Raw genomic sequence first — 23,071 nt, 5'->3', positions numbered from 1 at the left:
AAATTAAGTCCATAAAATGAGTCCCGGCTGTGACCTTGTTGGAAACATTTGCACATCACATGTCAATATGTAAAAGAACCAGTAATAATTTGCCTTTATTGCTAAACCATTAGCGACATTTGTCGGCCCAAGGCAAACTTATTGCGAACGCATTTTGAAATAAAATTGATTTTTGACACTTAGGTGTCTAACTTTTCACACAGCACTCAACGAAGAAGAAACTGCAGTGATTTTTTTCTTTTTTCCATTTGAACTTCCTGTTGCGACACTATTGATAATTTTTTCTTTGCATTAGCCTTAAGTGCACAGAAAAGGCCTCTTTTGGCCGACAAAAAATACAGCGAAAAATAAATTCAGCGGCTCAAGCTGATGCTTAACTACTTGCAATAAAGCGAGATATTTGTCTTTTCCATTCTAATATAAACGGCGCAGTTATTGACGCTATTCTATCACTTCTGCCAAACCATTTGCCGTTTTTACATTATCTAGAAAAAAATACAGAAAATCGAGATTTTATTGTAACACGTATGAGGGAGCTAGTGTCTTTTTTTTTCATAAAGAAAAATTACGGTATGCATAAAAATAGCGTATTCTGATATGCATAATAAAACCAATCGCGGAGTTTTAATAATGGAGCAAACATTACAAAAGAGAAAAGCTTTCCATCAACCTGTTGGCAATTTGCATGTTGGTTTTGAGAGAATATAAACTTATAGGCGGCAAGTGGGTAATTGCTGTGTTTTGGGCAAGAGGTCGTAAGCTCATTTACACTCTCTAAGTTTCAATTGATCTCGTTTCTATTGAGAAGAACAAAGGGGAAAAAGAATGCAGTTGTTTATGGTTTAGTAAAATGTAAATTTAACGCACCGACGGATGTTACGGTCGTTTGAACTGGAATCGAACTCATTGCCCTGAGGGGTCGTACGAACTGTCAAACACTTCTTCCCTTAGAATCAGGGCCGGAATTTCAAGGACTACAACTTCAATCCATATTGCACCATTTCCTTTCATCAATGAATTCAAATTGGACGTATGATCTACAGACTTGATGTTGCTTAATTGATGTTTGCCAATGTTAGATTGGTTTCGTTACGGTACAGCAGGGAGCCTACTTGGCGCGATTTCAACCAAATCCGCACTGCAGCGTGATGAAAATGTTGTTTCGTCTACCAACGTTATTCATGTGTTTCTTTATCACTACTTGGTTCCAAATCAGACTCGTTTCAACCGGAAAATGCCTTACCAACTTGCCAGGTAAGTGACGATTTGTGTATTTTAAGTAATAACATTTCACTTCGCATAAAGGAAAACTTTACTGTGTAACGTTTATGGATCCTTACGAATTGTAAATGATTACAGCATGTAACAACGCAATTTGGTTCAGTGGAGTTAGGTGGCTTCCACGAACGAGGACTATTCAGTCAAAATTTGGATTGCAAATTCACATCCAGAGATCAGTTTTGCGTTATCTAATAAATTTTGTATCGTAGCGAATTAACGCCGGCATCCTTCACTAAATATAACAATAAATTATGAAACTCTCTCGTTTACGGCGTTTGCATTGTAAATGAAATCACGCGAATTCTTAGAACTCTTCAAGATAAATGTATTCTATCACTTACGCGCGCCGTGCCTTTTCCCTATTGCATCGTATGCAGGTCTGCGCTTTACAATTATTCAACGTTGTTCTGTAATATACTCGAAGGCGGCGTTTCTGATCAGCTGAATATATATACTGACAAACTGTTTCGACTCCGCGGTCCGACCTTTGAAAGAAAAAGATGATATTGCGTAGATGTACGAGCGAGGGGTTTATATAATCTTTAGTGGATATTGGCAATCGTTCCGAAACATGATTACAGTATTACTGATAACGTAGAAATCACTAACTAAAATAGAATACAGGAAACCGTGGTTATAGGAGTAATATCAACATAAACAGCAGCTGGAGATCTCAATGCCCAGTGATGTTTCGCGAAGTTTCACGCAGAGCACGTTAACGGTGTAAATTATTATGGTTTTACGTGCGTAAAATAAAATAGAGCAAATGTACGGAGGGCTTGTCTACGGACTCATTGAAGCACAATTAACTTTTTTCCCAAACATAAGTCCTCCATAAATTCGCTCTACTTTATTTTACGCGCGTGAGATTACTTAAATTCACACCTGCTCTGAGGTCCGCTGGCGTGCAGGAAATAACGCGACAGTCAGTGAATTCGCGCGAGTCTCCGCTGCCGTAACCCACAATTCTGATGCGATCAGGCGTTTTTTTTTTTTTTAAGTGATCGTGGGTTACTGCCTAAACAAAAGCACTCACGCTGCAAATACTGCCGAGTGTTGTACCGAAGGATAAACAAGAAACCACTTCTGTGCTTGTGCAGGTGGAATACTGAGTATACGTTGTGTGTACCCATTTTTGGTCATTGTCGTATTGCTCCACGAATGCTCAAAGCACTCGATAAAACCAGGGTTCGCCTGGCAAATCTCATCGCCAATCAACACTCAAAACGGAAGCATTAGAAGGGGATTAAGTTTTTTTTTGAAAATCTTTTAATGACTCTATATCAAATGTCCTAAGAACGCGGAAACTTAGAGCTAAGCCGTGCCATGTTCGGCCCCTCTGCTACGTGCAAAATGATTCCTGAACCTTCTAACAATTTCCAAGCTGGACCTTAAACATTGAAAAGATCGATTGTCTTTTGTCGACCCGTAGCTGCACTTTTTACAGCAGACAAGTCCAGAATGGGCTATTTTTTAATCCTAGGGTTTGACTTTCCTGCGAACTGTATGTCATTCAATACGCCAAGTGTGAGTGACTTTGATGAAAACCGATTTTTTTTTTTTATATGCGAGTATTGAGACGTAGAAGGATTTGTGATTTGTTGCAATTTATTTTTACTTGGGCCATACATGAAGCTTTCTTATTTATTTATTTATTTACTTATTTATTTATTTATTTATTTATTTATTTATTTATTTATTTATTTTATCAGGTCCACTTCATCGAAAGGAATTCACCTTTCAAGGAGAGGAGATCCCGCTGACCATCTCTTATGGTCACCGCGTTTCCCATCATGCCTCTGCGGAGCTTACCAGGATATTGATAGAGGAGGGCCTGGGTTACGATAATGTGAGGCTGGTGCCGTGCTCCCATGATCCATTGAGCAGCTGTGGTGACGTCACTATGGGTTGTGGGAACGACAGGTAATAAGCTGCCCAGTTTTGAGTGTGTTCTGTTCTTTTGCAAAGGAACTGGAGGATATTCCGCTGTAGTGTTAGACTATGGTTTACCCGATCTTTGCAGCAAATCAGAAGCGAATTAGAATTACGAATGCAGTGCATCTTTCGCCAATTACGGGTAGATCGAAGAACGTACAGCACTTCAACAGCCAATCACAACACAGACCTTCATGAGCCATGCCAATTATTGCATGGTCGATTCAGATATCCGTCTTCATTATCGTATAGCGAAGACATATTTCCTGACGATTACGCTACTACGACTGTTTCGTGGCCAGAATAGTTAAGGTAAATTTGAACTCAGTGAACAGGACGGACCAGAATATATTTCGCTAAAGCTTTGTTTAACATACCTGTCTTATACTATGAACAGAACTCCTGGTGTTCCTCAAGTCATGATTGACACAGAGGTCTGGGTACCATTTGACCGTGAAGAGCCTGTGAAGAGTCAAAAGATGGTGGACGCCGGATCATTAGGAATCACGGGAAGGTGGGTTTGAGACAAGCACTTGATGAATTCAGCCTTCCGTTTTAACGCGTAGAAGACCTAAAGTAAATAAAAAGATTTCACATCAACCTCTTGTATCATGTTTGTTTGAGCTACTAAAATTCGTTAGTATCACTGAGAATTTTGAAATTCAATCTTTCTTTGGGATCATAGGTTTTGTTTCCAAGGACATATTTAATGTTCAAGGGAGAAGAGATCAGGGTTTTGAAATCAGCCAGCATCTATGTGAAAAGAAACTGGCACTTGTGCATGAGACTAAGCGCGCCCTTTCTGATAAGAGCCGCGGTTTTAAGCGCCCCCTTCCAATAAATTACCCCATATGGAAAAGTAATATTCAAGACGTCAAACAGACTGATTAGACGAACGAATTGTCAAGTCTTCCTTCTCAACTGAGTATAGTACAGTTATCAGAGCCTCTACTAGTACAGTTTCCTGAGTTTAAGTCTCTGTTGTTTTTCATTAAAGTATTGTCACTGGCATTGCAGGATACCATGTTCAGATGGACATGTTCAAAAACTATTGAGCGCCCCGCCCCTAATAAGCGCCCTCCCTTGCCCTACGGGAGCTAAGCTACATTATGTCTATTTACTTTGGGGAAGTGAAACAAGGCAGAGGAACTTCGAATTCATCTCTCGAAAGAATTTAAACCAAATTACAAATCAGTCAAATTATCGGCCTACTTCTAAGTAATCTATTTTAGACCAACTCACGTACGCAGTTTTTTTTCTCAGACAAGGTTGGTATACAACCGCTGATTTTGCAGACCGTGTGTGGACTGTTCATCATCAGCCCGCTGACCACTGGAGAGCCTTACAGTTGCCTGTAGTACTGCAGCAACTGTCCCTTGCCTCGAAATTGGTCACGTGTCAAGCCTGCATAGAACACGAGTTTAACCCTCCGCAGTGTTCTCAACAAAACCATACCGGAGCGAGATGTGTTGCTTTGCTGGCTGGACATAAAGGTATTTATTCAGAGAGTATTCTTCCGTTTCTTATGTTTGTTTTCCTAGCTTTTCTCTTCATCGGGCCCTGTTTCTCTCGACCTTTCTGCTCTGAGTTCTGGTTAGGGGGGACTGAACTAGAATATTGATGGGAAGATCTTATGATATTCAGTTATACAACTATCAACATTCAAAGAAACCCTGTCAAAGGTAAAGAACTTTGTTTCGTAAGACAAAGTGTTTTGGAGATTAACGAGAGTTCCAATTAGCGTACACAGTTTCTCAACTCTCTCAGAACCCCGGCTTTTTCGCGCTTGTTCTTTTTTTATGTTTTTGAGTGAAAAAGTTAATTCAAAATGAAGAATTCTGAAAGGAGTGCTGAAGTGAAAACTAATGATATTTGTAAAAAAAAATACCACAAAATAACTTTTTTTTTGGATATTAGGGAATTTTGGCGCTAACATAGCAAACAGCACCATGCTAAGGACATGTATTTTTCTCAACATACGATTTTGCATTAATCTTGTTATGCAAGCGCTTCTTTGTTCCCTCTATTCAATCTCGAACATTTCAAGCATTATTCAGTCTCAGTTGATCTTTTTCAACCCTATCTAACAGATAACGCCAGCGAGGTTTTGGTCGAGGGCCAGATTACAAGTCTTCATTTGAACGTGTCTATGACATGGCTCGGGAAGAGCCTGGACGCCAAGGTTTTAGAGAACGAAGCAAAGGGGAAACCATTGCTATTTTACGCCTGGGACCCAGACCCTTTAACAACTTCGGACAAGTTCAGGAGGATTACCTTCCCTGACTGCAGGTAATTATGAAGGTCGTTACCAATCCCTCTATGCAATTAATATAGTTCGTCTTCATGATATTTTTAGGCGTTGTTGAAAAGGAGGCGACCAGACAATAGAACTGTTCTACTGGGTATAATGTCGTCTGTACAGTTTGCGCGCAAACCAGTTGTTTTCCACGGTATCGACAAAAGTAGAGTGTGGCAAGCTACTTTTTTGTCTACCTTTCAGTCTGGCTCTTTCAGAATGTCGTTCATATAAGTAAAGTTTCTACAACATGTGCATTTGAAATGATTTTCAAATTACTTATCAGGTGTTATAATTCCATTTTCAGTTTTCCTTGGAATGATATGATGAAAAATCTCACGAGTGAAACCTGTAGAGGGTGCGATTTTCCCATGTACGATCTGCGTAAGTTTGTGTGGAAAGAAATACAGAACCGCTACAAAGATATCTACGGACTGGTAAGGGCCATCACTCTTACAAGAGAACACATCGCTGATATACTTCAACAAATCAACATAACTCGAAACAATACGTCGATAAACGATTCCGTCTGCCATTGGCTAAATAAGTCACGTGACGTTTGGTTGCCATGGATACAAGCAGAAACTAGCGTCAAGAGAACTGTGCTAATTGGAGGGATGTTTCCAAGCCTCGTGGAACCCAAAGCAATTTGGTCAAGTCCTGGAGTTGAAGTCGGAGCCCAATTGGCTGTAAAGGAGATTAACAAAGATATAAATATTTTGAATCGTTGCAGGCTTGAGTTGCTCGTTGCTCCAACTCAGTGTAGAAGGGAACTCGTTATTCCAGCTTATGTGAGATATCTTAATCGTGAAGAGTCACAAAAGGTAATTGGTATTGTAGGTCCTGCATGCAGCAAAGCCACACTTCCAATCGCCGAAGTGTCGCGATTCCACAACACGATTCTAATGGGTTACGGAGCTGATGACGTGTCGCTGTCTGATAGGACGCGATTTCCGCTGTTTTTCCGAACGAATCCGAGCATCGACGAGTTTAAGTTAGCATATTTGTCGGTCTTTCGCGCGTTTAAATGGAAACACTGCGCGATTTTGCGCGAAGCAAAGTACCCAGTTAACACAGTCAGATCTCGCACCGAATTTCTGACTAAACATGGAATGCAAGTGCTGTCACGTGAGATGCCGTCCGATGGGGACCTGGATGCTAAAACGTACGTCAATAGTGTAGCAGAGAGTAAAGTGACAGTGATTATTCTGGATGCTTACCCAGCAGCCACCAGGGCAGTCACTTGCCAAGCTTACAAAGAGGTATGATTATTTACATGTGTGGTTCTTAGTTGTGTGTCTTTTTTGTGCGAAAGATGCTTGTTTGGGTTTAAAGATCGTTAGGATAATTGAAGAGGAGAGTTTAGTTAATACAACATTCATTTGTAAGATGTAATGTTATTAAATGTATCATAAAGGCTTTTGTTCTTGGGCCATCGTAGTTTAACGAGGAATAAAACACAAATAGCGGTGATAAACATATTAAACTTACGCATTTTAATAACTTGACGTTTCGTATGCTATGCAACATACATTTTCAAAAGTGGAATAAAGACCGTTACAATTTTTGAAAACTATAGATGAAATGTAAATAAGGGGTCTGGAAACGAGATTAAGAAACATCTGTTTCTTAACAGTAAAACAATAAAAGCCTAAGCTTATTAATAACGTATCAGCTTCTCACTGCTGACGTTTACATTAAGAGCCGGCTTACTTACATTTCATTTATAGTTTTCAAAAATTGTAACGGTCTTTATTCCACTTTTGAAAATGTATGTCGCGTAGCATACGAAACGTCAAGTTATTAAAATGCGTAAGTTTAATATGTTTATCACCGCTATTTGTGTTTTATTCCTCGTTATTAAATGTGTTTTAAAATTGGTTCCCGAAGGAATAAGTAATTTAATGCACCAGCATTTATTCTTACACTGGTCAGATTCGATGTCGCATCGTCATAATATCCACAATTAAAAACGTTGTATTTAATGCCGCTGAAAAATCACCAGAGACCCAAGTGTTCATTATCTATAAAGACGAACTCAACTCTTAAACTGCAATGAACTGATGTTACATACATTGTAGGAACTTACCCCTGATAAAGGTTACGTGTGGTTCTTACTGGACTGGCTTGACGCTGATTGGTGGAATGTGGATTTCTATAATAGCAACAAGCACGCGGCACCGGAAACCGTTCCTTGTTCCACCGCTGAACTGAAGTCGTTCGCCGAGCAAGGCTACTTCACTCTGTCATCTCCTTTCTTCGGAGATGACGGACAAAGCGTCTTGGGAGGAGGAACTGTCCAGGAGTGGAAGGAGATTTACCTGTCAACTGTAAAAAAGGAGGTGAGTCTGCGTCTAATCTCCCCAGTCCGAGCCCGACGGACTAGGGACTAGGGCCTAGGGCCTAGTCCGACCCCAACGACACAGAGATCGGTGTACTGGACAGATATCGATAATAACGAAACTCGAAGGTAAAAAAAAATCATTTTTAATAGGCGATGTCCTTGGCGTCGCCGTCGTCATTGCTTAGAAAGCTTAAGCAAACCACGTACGACGGCAACGACAACGAGAACGCCACCAAACAAAAAGTTTATATTTAATGAGCAAAACAAGAGCTGTTTACTTGCGTCCGTTATAAATCTTTGTTCATTTCTTTGCCGTCCTCTGCACAACAACAACGTGAAATGATTAAGTTCTGCATATCTTGGAGAACGCGAATTACGGCGGCTAATTTTTTTGTACCTTCGTTTCAAAGCGAACGCTGGCGTTACATATTTAGCTTTAGTAAGTTCTGAGACCAATAGACGTACTGTACAGATCTAGTAACTAGAAAATTAAATAAAGTCTTTCACTTCACTTCACAGAAAAGAAATTCAAAGGTAAAACAAAAAATCGTTTTTTACTATGAGATGTCCTTGGCGTCGTCGTCGTTGTCAATGCTTAAGTTCCCTATTATCACGACAACGCTGCCCTCTAGTAGAGAAAACTGAAATGGTTTACTTTCTTCTTTTCTCAGAGTAAGGAATGGTCAGATTACGCCTCTTTTGCGCATGACGCTATATGGACGTACGCTTTAGCATTGGACCAGCTACTCACGAATGACTCCTCAGCTTTAGATTCAATTCACTCCAATACCACCTCAACGTATGTAGAAGTTGTTTTGTCACACTTGATGGAATAAACACGTTGCTTCCTAGGGGGATGAAAACAATGGAAATATACCACTATATACCACTGCCACCTTTAATTGTTATATATGTATCTTTTTTTCTCTTTTATGCTAATATTGTAATTTCAAAATGTAAGTGTAAAATAAAGTGAAGTCAAAGTTCTAATAGAACCAACCGTCCTTGATCCAAATACTGTTAGCAACCAATAAGAACGCGAGAAAACGCCATTCAATTCGTGTGGAGAGAGAAGGAGAGTTTGCCAACTGATTTTGGTTAAAACGTGTTTGGCTGAGACAGTCCTCACTCAGGTTTCACAAGTTTCTTTGCCAATTTCAACGCTATTACATTTTCAACGTTATGACAGTTTAATAGTTAGAAAAACAAACTTGTTTACTTTGCCAAAATTTGGAAGCCTCTGAGGCAGCACTCCGATATCTTTGAAGATTGGCAGAAACTTGACAATCCGAAAAAAATTTAGCAAGTTTTTGAAACCGGGGGTAGCACTTGTTTTACGCAAATTGTTGACAGTTTTCTTACTTATACAAACAAGTACAAAACTGGCTCTAGTACGACCTGGCCCTTAGTAATATTTTGGCCAAAATTTAAGCCCTTGAGCTGGTAAAGAGACATTCACGGCGTAAAGGCAAAAAGCGAATTGAGCGTTTTATATTCTCAAAACACTGATGTCATATATATTCGCAGGATGTTCCGTCAGCGCATTCAGGAAGTTGACTTCCTGGGAGTCTCTGGACGAGTTCACTTCAAGAACGGAGATCGTTTGTCCAATATTCTCATCAAACAGAAGTTCGCCTCACACTCCGTGGCTATTGGTCAGTTTGTTCATGCCCACGAACAAAATGAAACATACGCAGGAGGTCTGGAGTGGGATCCCGACAAAATCACGTGGGCCACAGAAGGGGTACCACGTGATCTTTTGCCTGGTAAGGCTTAGCTATTTTGTTTTCGATTACGTTAAAAAATGGAAATAAAATAAAATAAATAACTTTATTTAGCAATGTTGAGTTAATTGGGCATACTGTAAATAAATAAACAAATATTGCAAATAGGACATGAAGTACTAAAAATCCCAACTATAATGGGAGGCAGACCAGTTGGCTATTTACGCAACGTGGTCAAGGAGTTGAACTCTGGACTACCGAGAACAAATCCAGATAGTGGTATAGAGGAGGATTTGACTTATCATGTACTTCATGACTAGCAGTAAGAGAGAATCTAAATTGTTTCCCTTTCTTTATACTCCCAAAGAACCTGACCCGAAGGCGATATGTGGAGTAGAAAATTTGAGAAGAGCTTTGGATGTTTCTTGTAACGTGGCTATCATTGTTGCTGTTGTTATCGGTAAGTACAAGCATATTAGAGTTGTTTTCAATTGAGTTTCGTGAAACCAAAAACCAAAGTAATCACTCTAGCCAATCACAAACGACAAAGACAATCCAGAGAACCAATCAAAACTCGAAGTAAATACACGTAGCTGACGCGAAGCGCAGGAAAACGTGTACGAGCCAGTTGCGAATGGTTTTGGTTTTATTTCTGATTGGATGAAACAGTGACCCAAGTTTTTTTTTAAATCAATCTTTTGCTAGAATAGTAATGCAAAACCAATTACTTTTCGACAAATCCGCTCTCAAGCTCGATACAGTTTGAGTGCTTTTGTACTGTACGCTGCGCCAGTACTCTTTGCTTCACATTCACATTTCTTCGTGTCGACAAAATACAGGATTGCATTGGATACTTATGTCCCAATAGCATCTCTATATATTCACACACTTTTTATAACAATAACCACTTACCCAAACTTTTTTTCTTAACTTAAAGCATTGGCATCTGTGTCCATAGTCCTGATATTTGTGGTGTGGATTCTGAAAGGAAGGTGAGGTTCATTGTTAAGAATATGAAGGTGGCTAAAAAAATAAGACAAATTTCAAATCAAATTAGCTCTACATGTGGACACTATGGTATTCTAGAAAAGATCAAAGATGATAAATACAAGCCCACGAGGGACTGGTGTAGATCGGAGTTAGCGCTACCAGTGTTGATAACTCGAAGTTACTGTGTCTAGATAGATGCAAAGTTCATTCCAAGAAAGGTACCACGAAATTGACCCGTGGATCCATTTGTCTAGTCCCTCTTGAATGAGACCAAATTCACGATTCTCGTTGTGAAACCTAGAACAGCTACTATCAATACATATTGGGCTGATTTAGCAAGAGAACGGGAACGTCACTTGACGACGGCGCGCGCGGTACAAATACCCAAATATGGTCAAATTAGAACAGAATCCAGGTTATTCCGCGCGCCCTGCAGTCGTCATCTGACCGTATTTGGGTATTGTACTGCGCGCGCCGTCGTCAAGTGACGTTCCCGTTCTCTTGCTAAATAAGCCTAATATTAATACGGAGACATTGATCAACAGTCAGAGTAGTTTACCCTTAAGGTGGGACAACCTAAAAACACACCATGTTTCAAACATTTTCTCGTGGCTAAGAGTTAACTCCAGACCATGGCATTTTAAAAAAGCTCAAAGAGCAAAGATTATGAAAAAAATATTTGTTTACCCTATAACTATATTGTAACCTGACACCGGCTGATTAAATCTGCCACCTGCTGGGGAATGCCAGGGCTTACTTGAGAAAAGATAACTCCTACAAGAACTGATCAAAAGGAATAATTTTTACATTTTACAAAAGAAGACAAATGCACTGAATGGAAAAGTTCTGTGCTTATCCCACAGAACGTACTCAGAACAACAAATCCTGAAAATTTTGGCTCAATTGAATAAATCCTTCTCAAGATATCTTTTCTAGAAGGCGAAAATAACTCGTTTTGAGAAAACGAGCTTTAAACTTTCAGTAAAAGTACTTGTCAAAATAAAACTTCAATACCTTAAGATTCAACGGTTCCGCAAAAAACAAAACTTCGAATTTCTTTCAGAATTTTAGGTTAAGTCCCGCCTTAAGTGTAGAAGCATGATGAGATCTCACACCAATTTACACAGCTGCATGCTTTGCCCAGCTGTGGCGCACACCGACTGATCATGAAATGGACCTAAACAATTTCCCGTTACAAACATCCGTAATTTGGAGAGAAATCTTTGGAATGTGACTAGACAAAACGTGTGAGGCTGCCTAAACCAAGGGTAGACAACTTTTAAAGAGAGAACTGGTAGGAAGCTATGCAAAACTAATCATACAAACGTGGCCCAGAATAGTGATAACCTTAAACCAAAACAAACAAATCAGCCAATCAAATCTCAAGGTCGTCCTCACGTGATACATTCACTTGATTCATATTTATTTAAACATTACAATTATTTTAATTAATTCATAAGGATATATTCTGTTCCGCTGTAAGTTTCCATTCTGTTTGTATCTTTATATTTGTGAGTGTGTGTGTAAGTGTGTTACCGTCCGATAACTGTATAAATAATCTATGTAACTTAATGTCTGCCCATTCTTTTTGCCCTTTTGGTTATTTTGGGCAGGCAGTACTCTATACTAATTTAACGTTTATTGTAATTATTTTATAAATTGTGAGTACAAATAAATGGTTGTTGTTGTTGTTGTTGACATTTTAACATGGTGACCATTTTTCTTTTCATCAGATATTCTTCAAAGTACCGCAACACTAAAAATCGTCTGCGTGAGCTCGGTCTGCTAGATTCTAACTTCACAGGCTCCATATTCACCTTGGATGAGTGGGAAATACCGAGAGAAAAACTCATTTTAAACAGAAAGCTGGGCGAGGGAGCCTTTGGAGCAGTGTTTGGCGGTGAAGGCCTGGGACTCATGGGATCTGCCGTCTCGGTCCCAGTAGCTGTCAAAACTCTCAGAGTTGGAGCAACAATTGAAGATAAGGTTGGCGTTTCTTTTAAAAGAAGTGAGAGTAAATGTATAATTTTCCGTTGTTCAAAAGCCGATCATAGGATTCAATGTTATCCCAGGTTTTATTCAGGTTGATAAGAAGCGTGTAAGTCACAGTTTGAGTTGCGCTTAAGTCTAACCTAAAATGAAGGGCAGAAAGAAAATAAGACAGATCGTTACCTAAATAAAATTTAAATCAAAGTTGAAGCTTATCTGGGATCATAGTTCGAACTGCTTCACTACAAATATATTCAAAGATTTTACAACTGTTCTTTTACACGCACCCAAAAGATGAGTGTGGCAGCTTGTCTAACCCTCGATCTCACGAAAATTGCAACTCATTTCTAGGCGAAGACTGGATTCCATCTACCTATACATTTTCTCACTCATTTATCTTTTTTTTCTCTTCTCAGGTAGAATTTCTTAGTGAAGCAGATAAAATGAAGCTGTTATCTCATCCCAATCTTGTTAAACTCCTTGGGGTATGCACCACAGGCGAACCAGTATATATTATTATGGAACTTATGATTCACGGTACGAATCTACCTAAACCATCCTGATTTTGACGTGTGTTTATTATATGGCTGTGTCTCACAAGGACTGGGGACTGCCAAATTCATGAATTTGATTGGCTGTAATCGATATTGACCGCGGTCTAGATTTTCCCATCTAGACGGGCATCTAGACCGGTAATGTTTTGCAGTGAAAAAGTTGCAAACTAAAATACAAGGATATTGACAATTTTAATTTCTTCTATCTATCTTCTAAAAATATTACTGGAAGTGTCAAAAAACCTGATGAGAAAAAAAGTAAAGACAACGAGCAAACTGCAAACTTTGGCAGTTTCAAGTTCAGCTCATCGCCGTTCTTAATCATAATGTCAGCTAGTTCAAACCAGTTACATTACACGAATTAAATTTTTCTTGTTTGCCATATAATAAACAGCTTAGTCGGTCTGTAAGGGAGAATCTTGACCTCGGTCGTGGGTACAGACCTCACTACGTTCGGTCTATACTCACGACGTCGGTCAAGATTCTCCCATACAGACCTGCTGTTCGGTTAACAAGAGCTAAATGTTAACGTTCTGTTGGTTCAAGTCCCCTTGGGCGTACCCCTACAGTAAACTGTACACGGGGTGCGGAGTCCGCCCGAAAGGGGTACGTATTTTAGGCTGGAGGTACGTATATGAAAGAGTAGGGATTTTTCGAGCTGAATTACTGAGAGGGGTAGGTATTTGAAAGGCGTTTCAAATGTCTCGAACAGACGCAACTAACGGCTGACGAATCACAGCATATTAGGGTGACGCCGCTCGTCCAAGGGTGTCAAAAATTAATGCAATGTGTGCGTCTGCAGACGAGTTAGGCCACCGCACCTCCACAGGTGTGTAATAGGGTTACCATTTTCTATCGGAGGTACATAACAAGGTTACCTTTTCTGTCAAAAATGGAATCTACAACAGCAAGGGTTTGGATCTCGGGGCAGAACCTCCTCGTAGAAAACTTTGTTGAATAGCCCCGGGGTTCAGACTCGCACTTTTTGTTTTTCCAGGTGACTTGAAGAGCTTTCTCCTAGCACGACGTCGCTTAGTGGATCAGCAGGGGTCTCCAGAGGTAAGCTTAAGCCTAAAATGAAGGACAAAAAGGAAATATAATAATTTCCCATTAAATTCGAACTTGAAGCTTACCTTTGATACCCTATTGAGGCTTGGAAGCACCCTAGCACAAACCCATTCAGAAGTACCTGGATATATATCTCGGCAACTGTCTTTTGCTTTGGTCGTGTAATCGTCAAATACTGTAATTGCATGGTAAAAAACTGCATGCATCCACCAATGGTAATGTGAGGTAAGGTAAGGTAAGACGAAATGCGGTATGCTATTGTGTTTTTAAGCAATCAGGAACAAAACCCACACCAAGCGCGACTTGGTTTTACCGACTGCATTTAGAGTTCTGATTGGTTCACTCGTCCAATAGCTGCGTTTGTCATTGGCCACAATTTTTTTGGTTTAGTTTCATCAGAACCTTTAATCACTTAAAGTTATTAACACACACTTCCGTACTGACATGCGCCTTAACCTCATTTTCGTAGGCAGATGATGTCACACCTCGAAGGCTGACGAGTATGGCGCTGGACATAGCTCGCGGGCTTCAGTACATTACAGATATGAAATTTGTTCACAGGTGAGATGTTTTTTACTTGCTAGGCTAAGACACGTTAAAACGGGTTAAGAGCGATAAAGACGACTTTAGATGACTTGTTTTCCTCGTTTTCTCGCTCGCTGGCCACTCGTTTCTTCCAGATTCAACCACTTCGCAGTTTACGAAGATCAGGCGTTTCTTTATGCAAAGAATTCAAGTCATTATCAGTGCTTATGTTTAATCGGCCGTTTTTCTTGCATTTCTCTTTGCCTAAGTACCCTAAGAAAAATGATGACGCCTTTCCTACCATGTGGAGACGCGGTGGCCTCATGGTTAGTGCGCTCGTCTCCGGATAGAGAGCGGTCCGGGTTCGAGGCCGGGAACATTGTGTTGTGTTCTTGGGCAAGACACTTTACTCTCAGAGCCTCTCCCCACCCAGGTGTATAAAGGGGTACTGGTGAATTTAGGGGTGACCCTGGGATGGACTAGCATTCCATCCAGGGAGAAGTAGAAATATTCCTTATCGCTTCATGTTCCGTCCTGACGGGCCACTTGGCTCGTATGCAGACTTTACCTTGCTTTTCCACCATGCATTGTTTTTCAGGGATCTCGCTTTACGAAACTGCATGGTGGGCTTTGGAAACGCAATCAAGATTGGAGATTTTGGACTGGCACGGACTCTACAACAAAATGATTACTACAGGTTTCAACGAAAAGGTTAGGAGTTACTGTTATAGATTGGTCTGACTTCAAGAAAACCAAAATAAAATAAAAGGAGCTTCCAACGTTACTAGCTATATGTGAATTGGTACCTCAAACAATGAAATACCCCAATGCACTCGCATACAACGTCAACGGAACACCACGTGGCTACAACAGCATTGTACTGTACTCTCTAATACACGTGACGGTCCGGATCATACGTTAGAATCACACATCCTTGTTTTCAGTTTCGTCAGCCAGTGATTAAAAGCCACGGGCCATTCACTGACCGAGCAATTTGGAGACTAGACAAAGTCGAGACTGTGTACGCCTGATAACAGGCTCAGGAGTATTCTGATTAGCTAAAATACACAAGAATTGTAAGAGAATGGTTGTCCATACAGTTATGCAACTTAACTATGACTTACACGCTACTGAATCTTTCCCATTCCTCTGCTTATCAGCAATGTTGCCCGTTAGATGGATGTCACCAGAGTCCATTAGAGAGGGCTTATTCACTCCGTGTACTGACGTTTGGTCGTATGGCGTCACACTCTGGGAGCTGTCTACGATCGGAGGCTTTCCTTATCAAGGAATGTCTAATGCCCAGATCCTGGAGAAGGTTGAGCAGGGCTGTACGTTAGAAATACCGCATCAGTCGAGCTTGGAAATGTAAGTGGGTCGTGTTATTTGTGAGTTGTTATGGTATTCCTTGATGAAAAACGTTGACAGGATCCTTAAACATGGATCTTTCAAGATCTGTATTTGCATCTTTTGTGGATATTGATGAGGATAATACAAATCGTCATCATTTCGTCAAAGATCTTGCAGGATCTTTCAAAGATCTTTCAAGTCCCTGCTATGTCCCTGCAAAGATCCTTGAGGTCCTGACAAGAGATCCTTCAGTTCTTGCATGGATCCTTCAGGTCCCTGCAAGGATCTTTTAGGTTATTTCAGGGATACTTCAGTTCCTTAATTACAAAGATCTTTCAGTTCCCTGAAGGGATCCTTCATTTTCCATAACAGTGTAATCTCTCGTTACAGTAAAAACTGTCGAATCCTGAGTGCTATTCTGTGATGTTCAGTCTGCTAGAAGTTTATACAGTTCATCAAACTTGATTTGAGACATAAAGCCAACAAGTCAAAACAACCTCTCCGGTGAAATTTTGAGTATTTTGGTAGTTATATACATATATTTTGTTGTTTAGCTGAATTTCTTCCCTTCTACACTTTTGGCATCTTTTGTTCTGTTTCAAGATAATAAAGCAATTTTATAGCACGCTTTCGGCCATACACCACGGCACATCAGCCGAGACACTGACCCTTTATTAAATATCATTAAGGGATGGGTAGGGTTGAAGTTCAAATTCTCTATTCCCTCCCATGGACTTTCAAAAATAGTAAAGACGATGTTTATTTGACATGGTTGCAGAAAGACAGATCGGCCAACATATGGTATAAATATTCCCTATACTCAAAAGTAACGACCGCCGCGAGTTGCGATAGATAAAAAAGCTGCCAAATCCAAAAGGAACGAAAGTTGCAACTTCAAGAAATTTACCCTTAGGATTTAAACAATTGTGTTGTTTTATTTTGTTTTGTTTTGTTTTTCATAGGGCCTCTTTACTTCGGAAGTGTTGGCATCAAAACCCAGCTCTGAGACCGAAACCCTCAGAGATTGTTAAAACACTGATTGAAAACCCAGAGCTTGTGCGCGCATGCGTTGATGTGCCTGGCACCACTCTCCTGGACAACAGCTTGGAGAATTTCGACTTCAGAAACACTCCAGCGCATGCGCGTGGAGGCACGGAGAGCCCGCAGCCAAGCCATTCGACGAGTCCTGAGCACGTGAGTAGCACCTTGGCTCTAACAGCCAAAGAACGTGAAGACCGCGTGATCAGAAAACATAGCGTCAAGCCGAGAGCAGAGAGGACAAAACGACATCCTGCTTCGCTATGGAGGAAATCGTCGGTGTATTTTTAAAGAAGTATTTTTTTAATTGGAATTTCGTTTGCTTGGAGGAAAATATATGAAAGTAAACACATTCGCTAAATTATTTTTCGTAGATAAGTCTGACAGTCGATGACAAATGGACATAATTTGATGGGGATTTAATACAAAATTAACTGCACTTTATTTAGTTGAGAGTAATTACCAGTAATGAAGTTAAAGGTTTGAATGGATGTGCCTGAAGAACGCTATCAAGATCATAATATGACGAAACTTTTCAAACATTTTGCATTTTTGTGTAAAATATCCATTCATAGGGAAGTATTGAATGATGATTTAAATAGATATCTTTTAGACAAGTTTTAAACGTTCCTGTTAAGATACAATCTCAACTTACGTAAACCGGAAGTCTTTCATGAAGACCGGAAGTAGTTGCACAGGGAGCCCTCACATTTGTTTAGAATATGAATAAAAGATCAACCTACCTTTATCGCGCGTGTTGTGTTTGTGGCGGAGCCGTTTTGAATTTTAATTACGCGCGCGGTCTGCTAGTGCGAGGTCTGGAACCGACGCCCGCTCGGAGCTCTAAGAAAGTGACAAGGGATAAAACTGATCATGACGTTCCGAATTTCGCATTAGTTCGAGGGAAATTTACTTTGTAATTTGCCGAAAATTACTCTGTGGGAAGAAGAAGAAGCATTAAGCTTAATATGTCTAAGCTCATTTAGCCCAAACATCCAGAAGGTCTGCGATATTTTGTGGCGTTGTTTTAAACTACCCGCTTTCGCACTGTCTCTGCCACTTGGGGGCCACGGAAGTCAGAAAGGCGAAAAGTTAGTTGATTGACAGAATCGAAGCGGAAGTGATAGTGTCGCTTGTTCTGATTGGTGAGTATTAATTCCCGAAGTTTGATGATTTTATTCCGGGAAATAGAATGCTGCCACAAGGCCGAAAGAGTTCTCATTTCGTTTATGTTTGTTCCGCTACGCACGAAGCGATGGCGGGGACGCGACTGAGGGATCGGTGCTGTTAACTACTCCGGTTGGCAAAAGTTTTATTGCTTGAACACACACGCTAATAATGAATGAAATGCCGGGCTAAACTTACAAGTTTTTATACTTATGTAAATCTTAGAAAGTTCCAGAAGCGTCTCTGCATATATTTGGGCTTGCAGGACAATGCATACTAATTATCAAACACTCTGCATTACGACTATGCCTGAAAGGTGACAGAATAAATAGAACTACATAAGCTGATTATGTAACATCTCCCCTCTAATCGAAAATAGCTTAAGGCCTTAACTGAAATGCTGAAACTAATTAAATTGTCTCTATAAGTCTTTTAGGTCTTGTAATCACACGTCTTAGTCGTTCACTGCTAGTGCTGTCGTCACGCTTTACACTCTCGGCAGGTATCGGAACAGTCTCTTGAGCTGGACGAATGAAGCGACGATTTCTCACTAACTGGGCTCCATTAGTAGTTTCGACACTGTACGATCTCGGTTGAGACGCTACTGGCGTTTTGGTAACGGTTGCTGGGATCCATTGGTTACACTGGGGGTGAACTTGTACGTACACTCTCTGATTCTGTGGCAGTGAAGGTAGATCCCTTGCAGTCTTGTTGTAGTGCTCGCACATTTTGTCCTTGTCTTTCACCATTTGCTCTCGGACAACCTGACAATGGGGATTCTGGATAGGGGATCTGGTTGGAAGTAATGCTCTGTACTTTCGTCCATTCAATAGCTCTGCAGGTGACGGTATGCTGGTAGTAAGGGGTGTGTCTCTGTAGATCAACATAGCTAAGTTTGGATCATGTCCTGCGGCTGCACACTTTCTCATGCACTACTTGACCGTCTGCACCATACGTTCAATGAAACCATTACTCTGCGGGTAACGAGGGCTGGACGTGATGTGGTCGAACCGGTACTGGTTTGCAAAGGCTGCAAATTCCTTTGACGAGAATGGGGGGGCCATTGTCTGTGATAACGGTTTGAGGTACTCCATATTCGCTAAACACCTGCTTCAGAATCGCGGTGGTAGCGCTTGCGGTAGTGCAGCGTACTTTTCTGACCACAGGAAACCTACTGTAATAGTCCGCTATCAGGAGATAGGTGGTAGACTGAAACTCGAAGAAATCAATTCGTAACTTCTCCCAAGGTCCTTGAGGAACTTCATGGGGCCAGAGTGTTTCACGTCGTTGGCTCCTCGAGAACGTCTGGCACACTTCACAGCTCTGGGCGGTCTGTAGTAAATCTGAGGTTATTCCTGGCCAGAATACTGCTTCTCGGGCTCTCAGCTGCATCTTCTCAAAACCAAAATGACCTTCGTGGATAGTTTGGAGGACTCTGCTACGCAGTTTCTCAGGAACTATGAGTCTATGGCCTTTGAACAATAGACCATTCTCTGCGCTGATCTCTTCTCTGTATGTCCAGTAGTCTACAAGAAGTGGGTGGCAATCTTTCTTTAATTCAGGCCAACCATTTATTACCACTTGCATCAGTAAGCCGGAAGTAGTGTCTTCTGCAGTTGCGCGTCTGAAAACTCCAATTCTCGTAGAATCGGCGGGATTTCCTCTGTGAGCATGTGAACTGGGATGAATTCTTCCTCGTCTTCTCCTTCTTTAGGTGTTGGCTGAGGAGACACTCTGGATAGTGCGTCAGCTACGACATTATCCTTTCCTTTCAGGTATTCAATGCTCACATCATACTGGGATAGTCTCAGCAATAGCCTCTGAAGGCGTGGTGAGTTAGACACTATGGATTTCTTCGACACGCTGACCAATGGCTTGTGATCTGTTTGCACCGTCGCTGTGTATCCATACACACAATGATGAAATCTTTCAAGGGCAAATACGACACTGAGCAGCTCTCGTTCAATGTTCGAGTAACATTGTTCTGTCTCGGTGAGGATTCTTGATACGTAGATCACAGGCTTACCATCTCGGAGTAGGACTGCTCCTAAGCCTTTCTTGGATGCGTCTGACTGAATAGTGCTAGCTTTGGACTGATCAAAGTATGCCAACACTGGTGCGCTCGTAATCTCCTGCTTAATAGCCTCAAATGCTGCTTGCTGCGAGCTCTCCCAGGTAAAGAGGGTATCCTTCTTACATGTTAACTACTCCGGTTGGCAAAAGTTTTATTGTTTGAACACACACACTAATAATGAATGAAATGCCGGGCTAAACTTACAAGTTTTTATACTTATGTAAATCTTAGAAAGTTCCAGAAGCGTCTCTGCATATATTTGGGCTTGCGGGACAATGCATACTAATCATCAAACACTCTGCATTACGACTATGCCTGAAAGGTGACAGAATAAATAGAACTACATAAGCTGATTATGTAACAGGTGCTTGGACGGTTGTTATGGAAACCGACGCCATAGCGAGGCCCTTTGCATAGTCACACTGGCCGAAGCCAGTGGAGAAGGGAAAAGGAAAAAGCAGGGAGACGAAGGACTAAGGGAATGAAACGGTTGCGCGGAGCAAACTACAAGCGGTACGCGTCAGCATGATAGCGGCGCGCGAAGGCAGATCCTCGCGTGCAAGCGAGCCTACGCCGGATCGAGGCTTAGACTGCGATTCAGAAATTTTAAGACTGTTATGCCGCGTTATGTTAAGAATTTTTTTTCTCCTGACAGTATCAGGTAAGTATAGTAGAAGATTTTGCTAATGTTAATCCTAAGGTAATTTTGTGATTTGAGACGACGAGGTTCTCGTTAATTGGCGACCTTTTCGGTCATGCGATTCACAAACAGCTTGAAAATTAAGTTGATGTTCGTTTGCTTCCGGTGGTTTGACTTCGACTGTCAAAGGCAAGTGCTGGATGTCGTTTTCGCTCGCCACAATACTATTATTGCTGGGGCCGCCGGTAGTGGGAAATCCTGTCTCCTAAAGCAAATTTCTGAGCGCACAAAGAAATCAGTTAGTGTAACAAGCACCACTGGACGTGCAGCGAAGGTTTTCAGAAATAACGCAAGAACAATCCATTCATTTGTAGGAATATTGGTGACTGCCACGAACCTAAAGAGGTATGTTGTGTGTTTGCGTGTTTTATCTCCCTTGGCTGGGTTTCTTTGTTTCAGAAAAATACTTATGTTTAATTATATGGGCGGTAAAAATATGCCAATACACGAAATTCGTATTATTGCCGAATTTCAACGGAGAGCTCTGTAAATTGTCATGGTCCTAATGTGTCTATGCTGAAAAACAGCGCGTAGTTTTTAATTGTTTATTATTTCTTGCTTTGCTGTAAGCTTAAGTATACGTTATTGAAGTTTGATTGATCAAAAGTTTTCTGGCTGAATTTGGGCTCTGAAAACAGATAATTAAACAGCGCAAGCAAACGAGAAATCTTATGCCAGTCTGTCGGTTTTCGCAATGACCAAACATTTTCATGCAATGTCATGATGCGTGAAACTCGCTCAACTATCAGAGCTTCTCTTTTTTTGCAATACACATTTGGTGCAGAATTGTTTAACTCAAACATTTTCATTCAGCTTCTTGTTTTAGCGACTTCAACTGCCGAGGATGACGGATGAAAATGTTGATCGTTTTAAAATGACCGGCGGTTCCACGGAGCCTTTCAAATTTTCGCGAAGTAGGTAAAAAAAAGAGCAAATGTACAGAAATGCATTTATCACAAAAAATAAATCTACCGCTATTTTGCATAAAACCCGTTTTATTCCTTTTTGGTTTGGAAAATGAGAAGCTTTAAGTTTTATCAGTGTTAGACTTGGAAGTGGAGCATGTCTGTCCCAAACGAATTCTGTTGATGGTGGTTCCATACTGACAGTAGGTTAAGGGTTGCTATTTTTCTCCGTTGCCTCCCCTAACCTGGCCAAAAATGTATTCTTCTAGGTCACTGTTTACAAACATTGACTTAATGATGGATGCAACAGGGGTTCAACTGAAATGAAATGCTGCAAATCTGTTCAAAGCCAATAATAATGGACTTCAAATCAAATAAGAGCTTGCCAGAAAAAATTAATTTGTTTCTGTCTGATGCACTTAGGTCTCCTCTTCTACTGACTTCTTAACCTCCCAATCTTCAATCCACTTCAGAACTCTCCTGTTTTCAATGAACCTTTCATCTGTGGTGCTTGCATCCCACTTGCATACAGCAGTGGACGTGTGAAATTTGTAACTAAAATCTGGTCATTTGCAGGAGTTCCACAGTTGAAAAATAAATAAAGAAATAGGTGTGTCAGTGACTCTTTTTGTGTTTGCTGCGATCGCTCTAACATGCCTATTAGAGAAAACATCAAGCCAAAGTATTCTCACCATTGCTATTGAACTATATTTCATCAATGAAAATGTGTAGGGGAATGCATTCTACTTTAAAGTTTTCATGATGACAAATATTTTGCAAATTCACAAACAGTTATCTTAAGTTCAATAAGAGTTTTTCGATCCAAAAAAATATTTAACTCTAATTAAAATTATTTTCTGTGGTTATATAAAGTGTGACCTTGTAGACAAAAGGTGTGTAGTAATTGGATGCTTGTTGGAGTTGCAAAGCTTTGATATCATTACCTCAGGAGAATTTGACCACAGAGTAATCTTTAGATGCCACAGTTTCTGATCACTGTAAAATCTCAAATATAAAAGCAAATCAATTTGCTCAGTCATATTAATTAGTCATCCCCTCAACCACCCAAAGGAAAGAAATAGTGTGAATATTATGAAAATGAAAGGGCATAAAATTGAGTTTAATCTCTTT

General features: G+C 40.6%; 1 protein-coding gene across 1 annotated transcript; it reads left to right on the top strand.

Annotated features, from left to right (window-relative positions):
• Positions 1–685: 685 nt before the first annotated feature.
• On the top strand, positions 686–17,842 carry LOC110060285 (uncharacterized). The gene is made up of 18 exons (XM_089297703.1): positions 686–1,254; positions 2,994–3,204; positions 3,614–3,730; positions 4,480–4,709; positions 5,307–5,505; positions 5,820–6,774; positions 7,594–7,854; positions 8,528–8,655; positions 9,384–9,622; positions 9,948–10,040; positions 10,518–10,572; positions 12,304–12,556; positions 12,976–13,096; positions 14,111–14,172; positions 14,651–14,742; positions 15,305–15,417; positions 15,867–16,074; positions 17,019–17,842. The coding sequence occupies exons 1-18, from the start codon at positions 1,149–1,151 to the stop codon at positions 17,383–17,385; spliced, it is 3,810 nt and encodes a 1,269-aa protein (XP_089153829.1). The 5' UTR covers positions 686–1,148; the 3' UTR covers positions 17,386–17,842.
• Positions 17,843–23,071: the final 5,229 nt, after the last annotated feature.

This window comes from Orbicella faveolata, unplaced genomic scaffold, assembly GCF_042242905.1.
Source record: "Orbicella faveolata isolate gen_17 unplaced genomic scaffold, um_ofav_v1 contig_3, whole genome shotgun sequence".
In the NCBI taxonomy this organism is placed as follows: Eukaryota; Metazoa; Cnidaria; class Anthozoa; order Scleractinia; family Merulinidae; genus Orbicella; species Orbicella faveolata.
This window is presented reverse-complemented; position numbering and strand designations above follow the sequence as displayed.

Bases quoted from the DNA above. Each gene is read 5' to 3' on its own strand.
- LOC110060285 (XM_089297703.1), top strand. From the start codon at position 1,149: ATGAAAATGTTGTTTCGTCTACCAACGTTATTCATGTGTTTCTTTATC. The intron at 5,506-5,819 runs GTAATTATGAAG...TTCCATTTTCAG, and splicing joins ATTACCTTCCCTGACTGCAG to TTTTCCTTGGAATGATATGA. The intron at 13,097-14,110 runs GTACGAATCTAC...TTGTTTTTCCAG, and splicing joins TATGGAACTTATGATTCACG to GTGACTTGAAGAGCTTTCTC.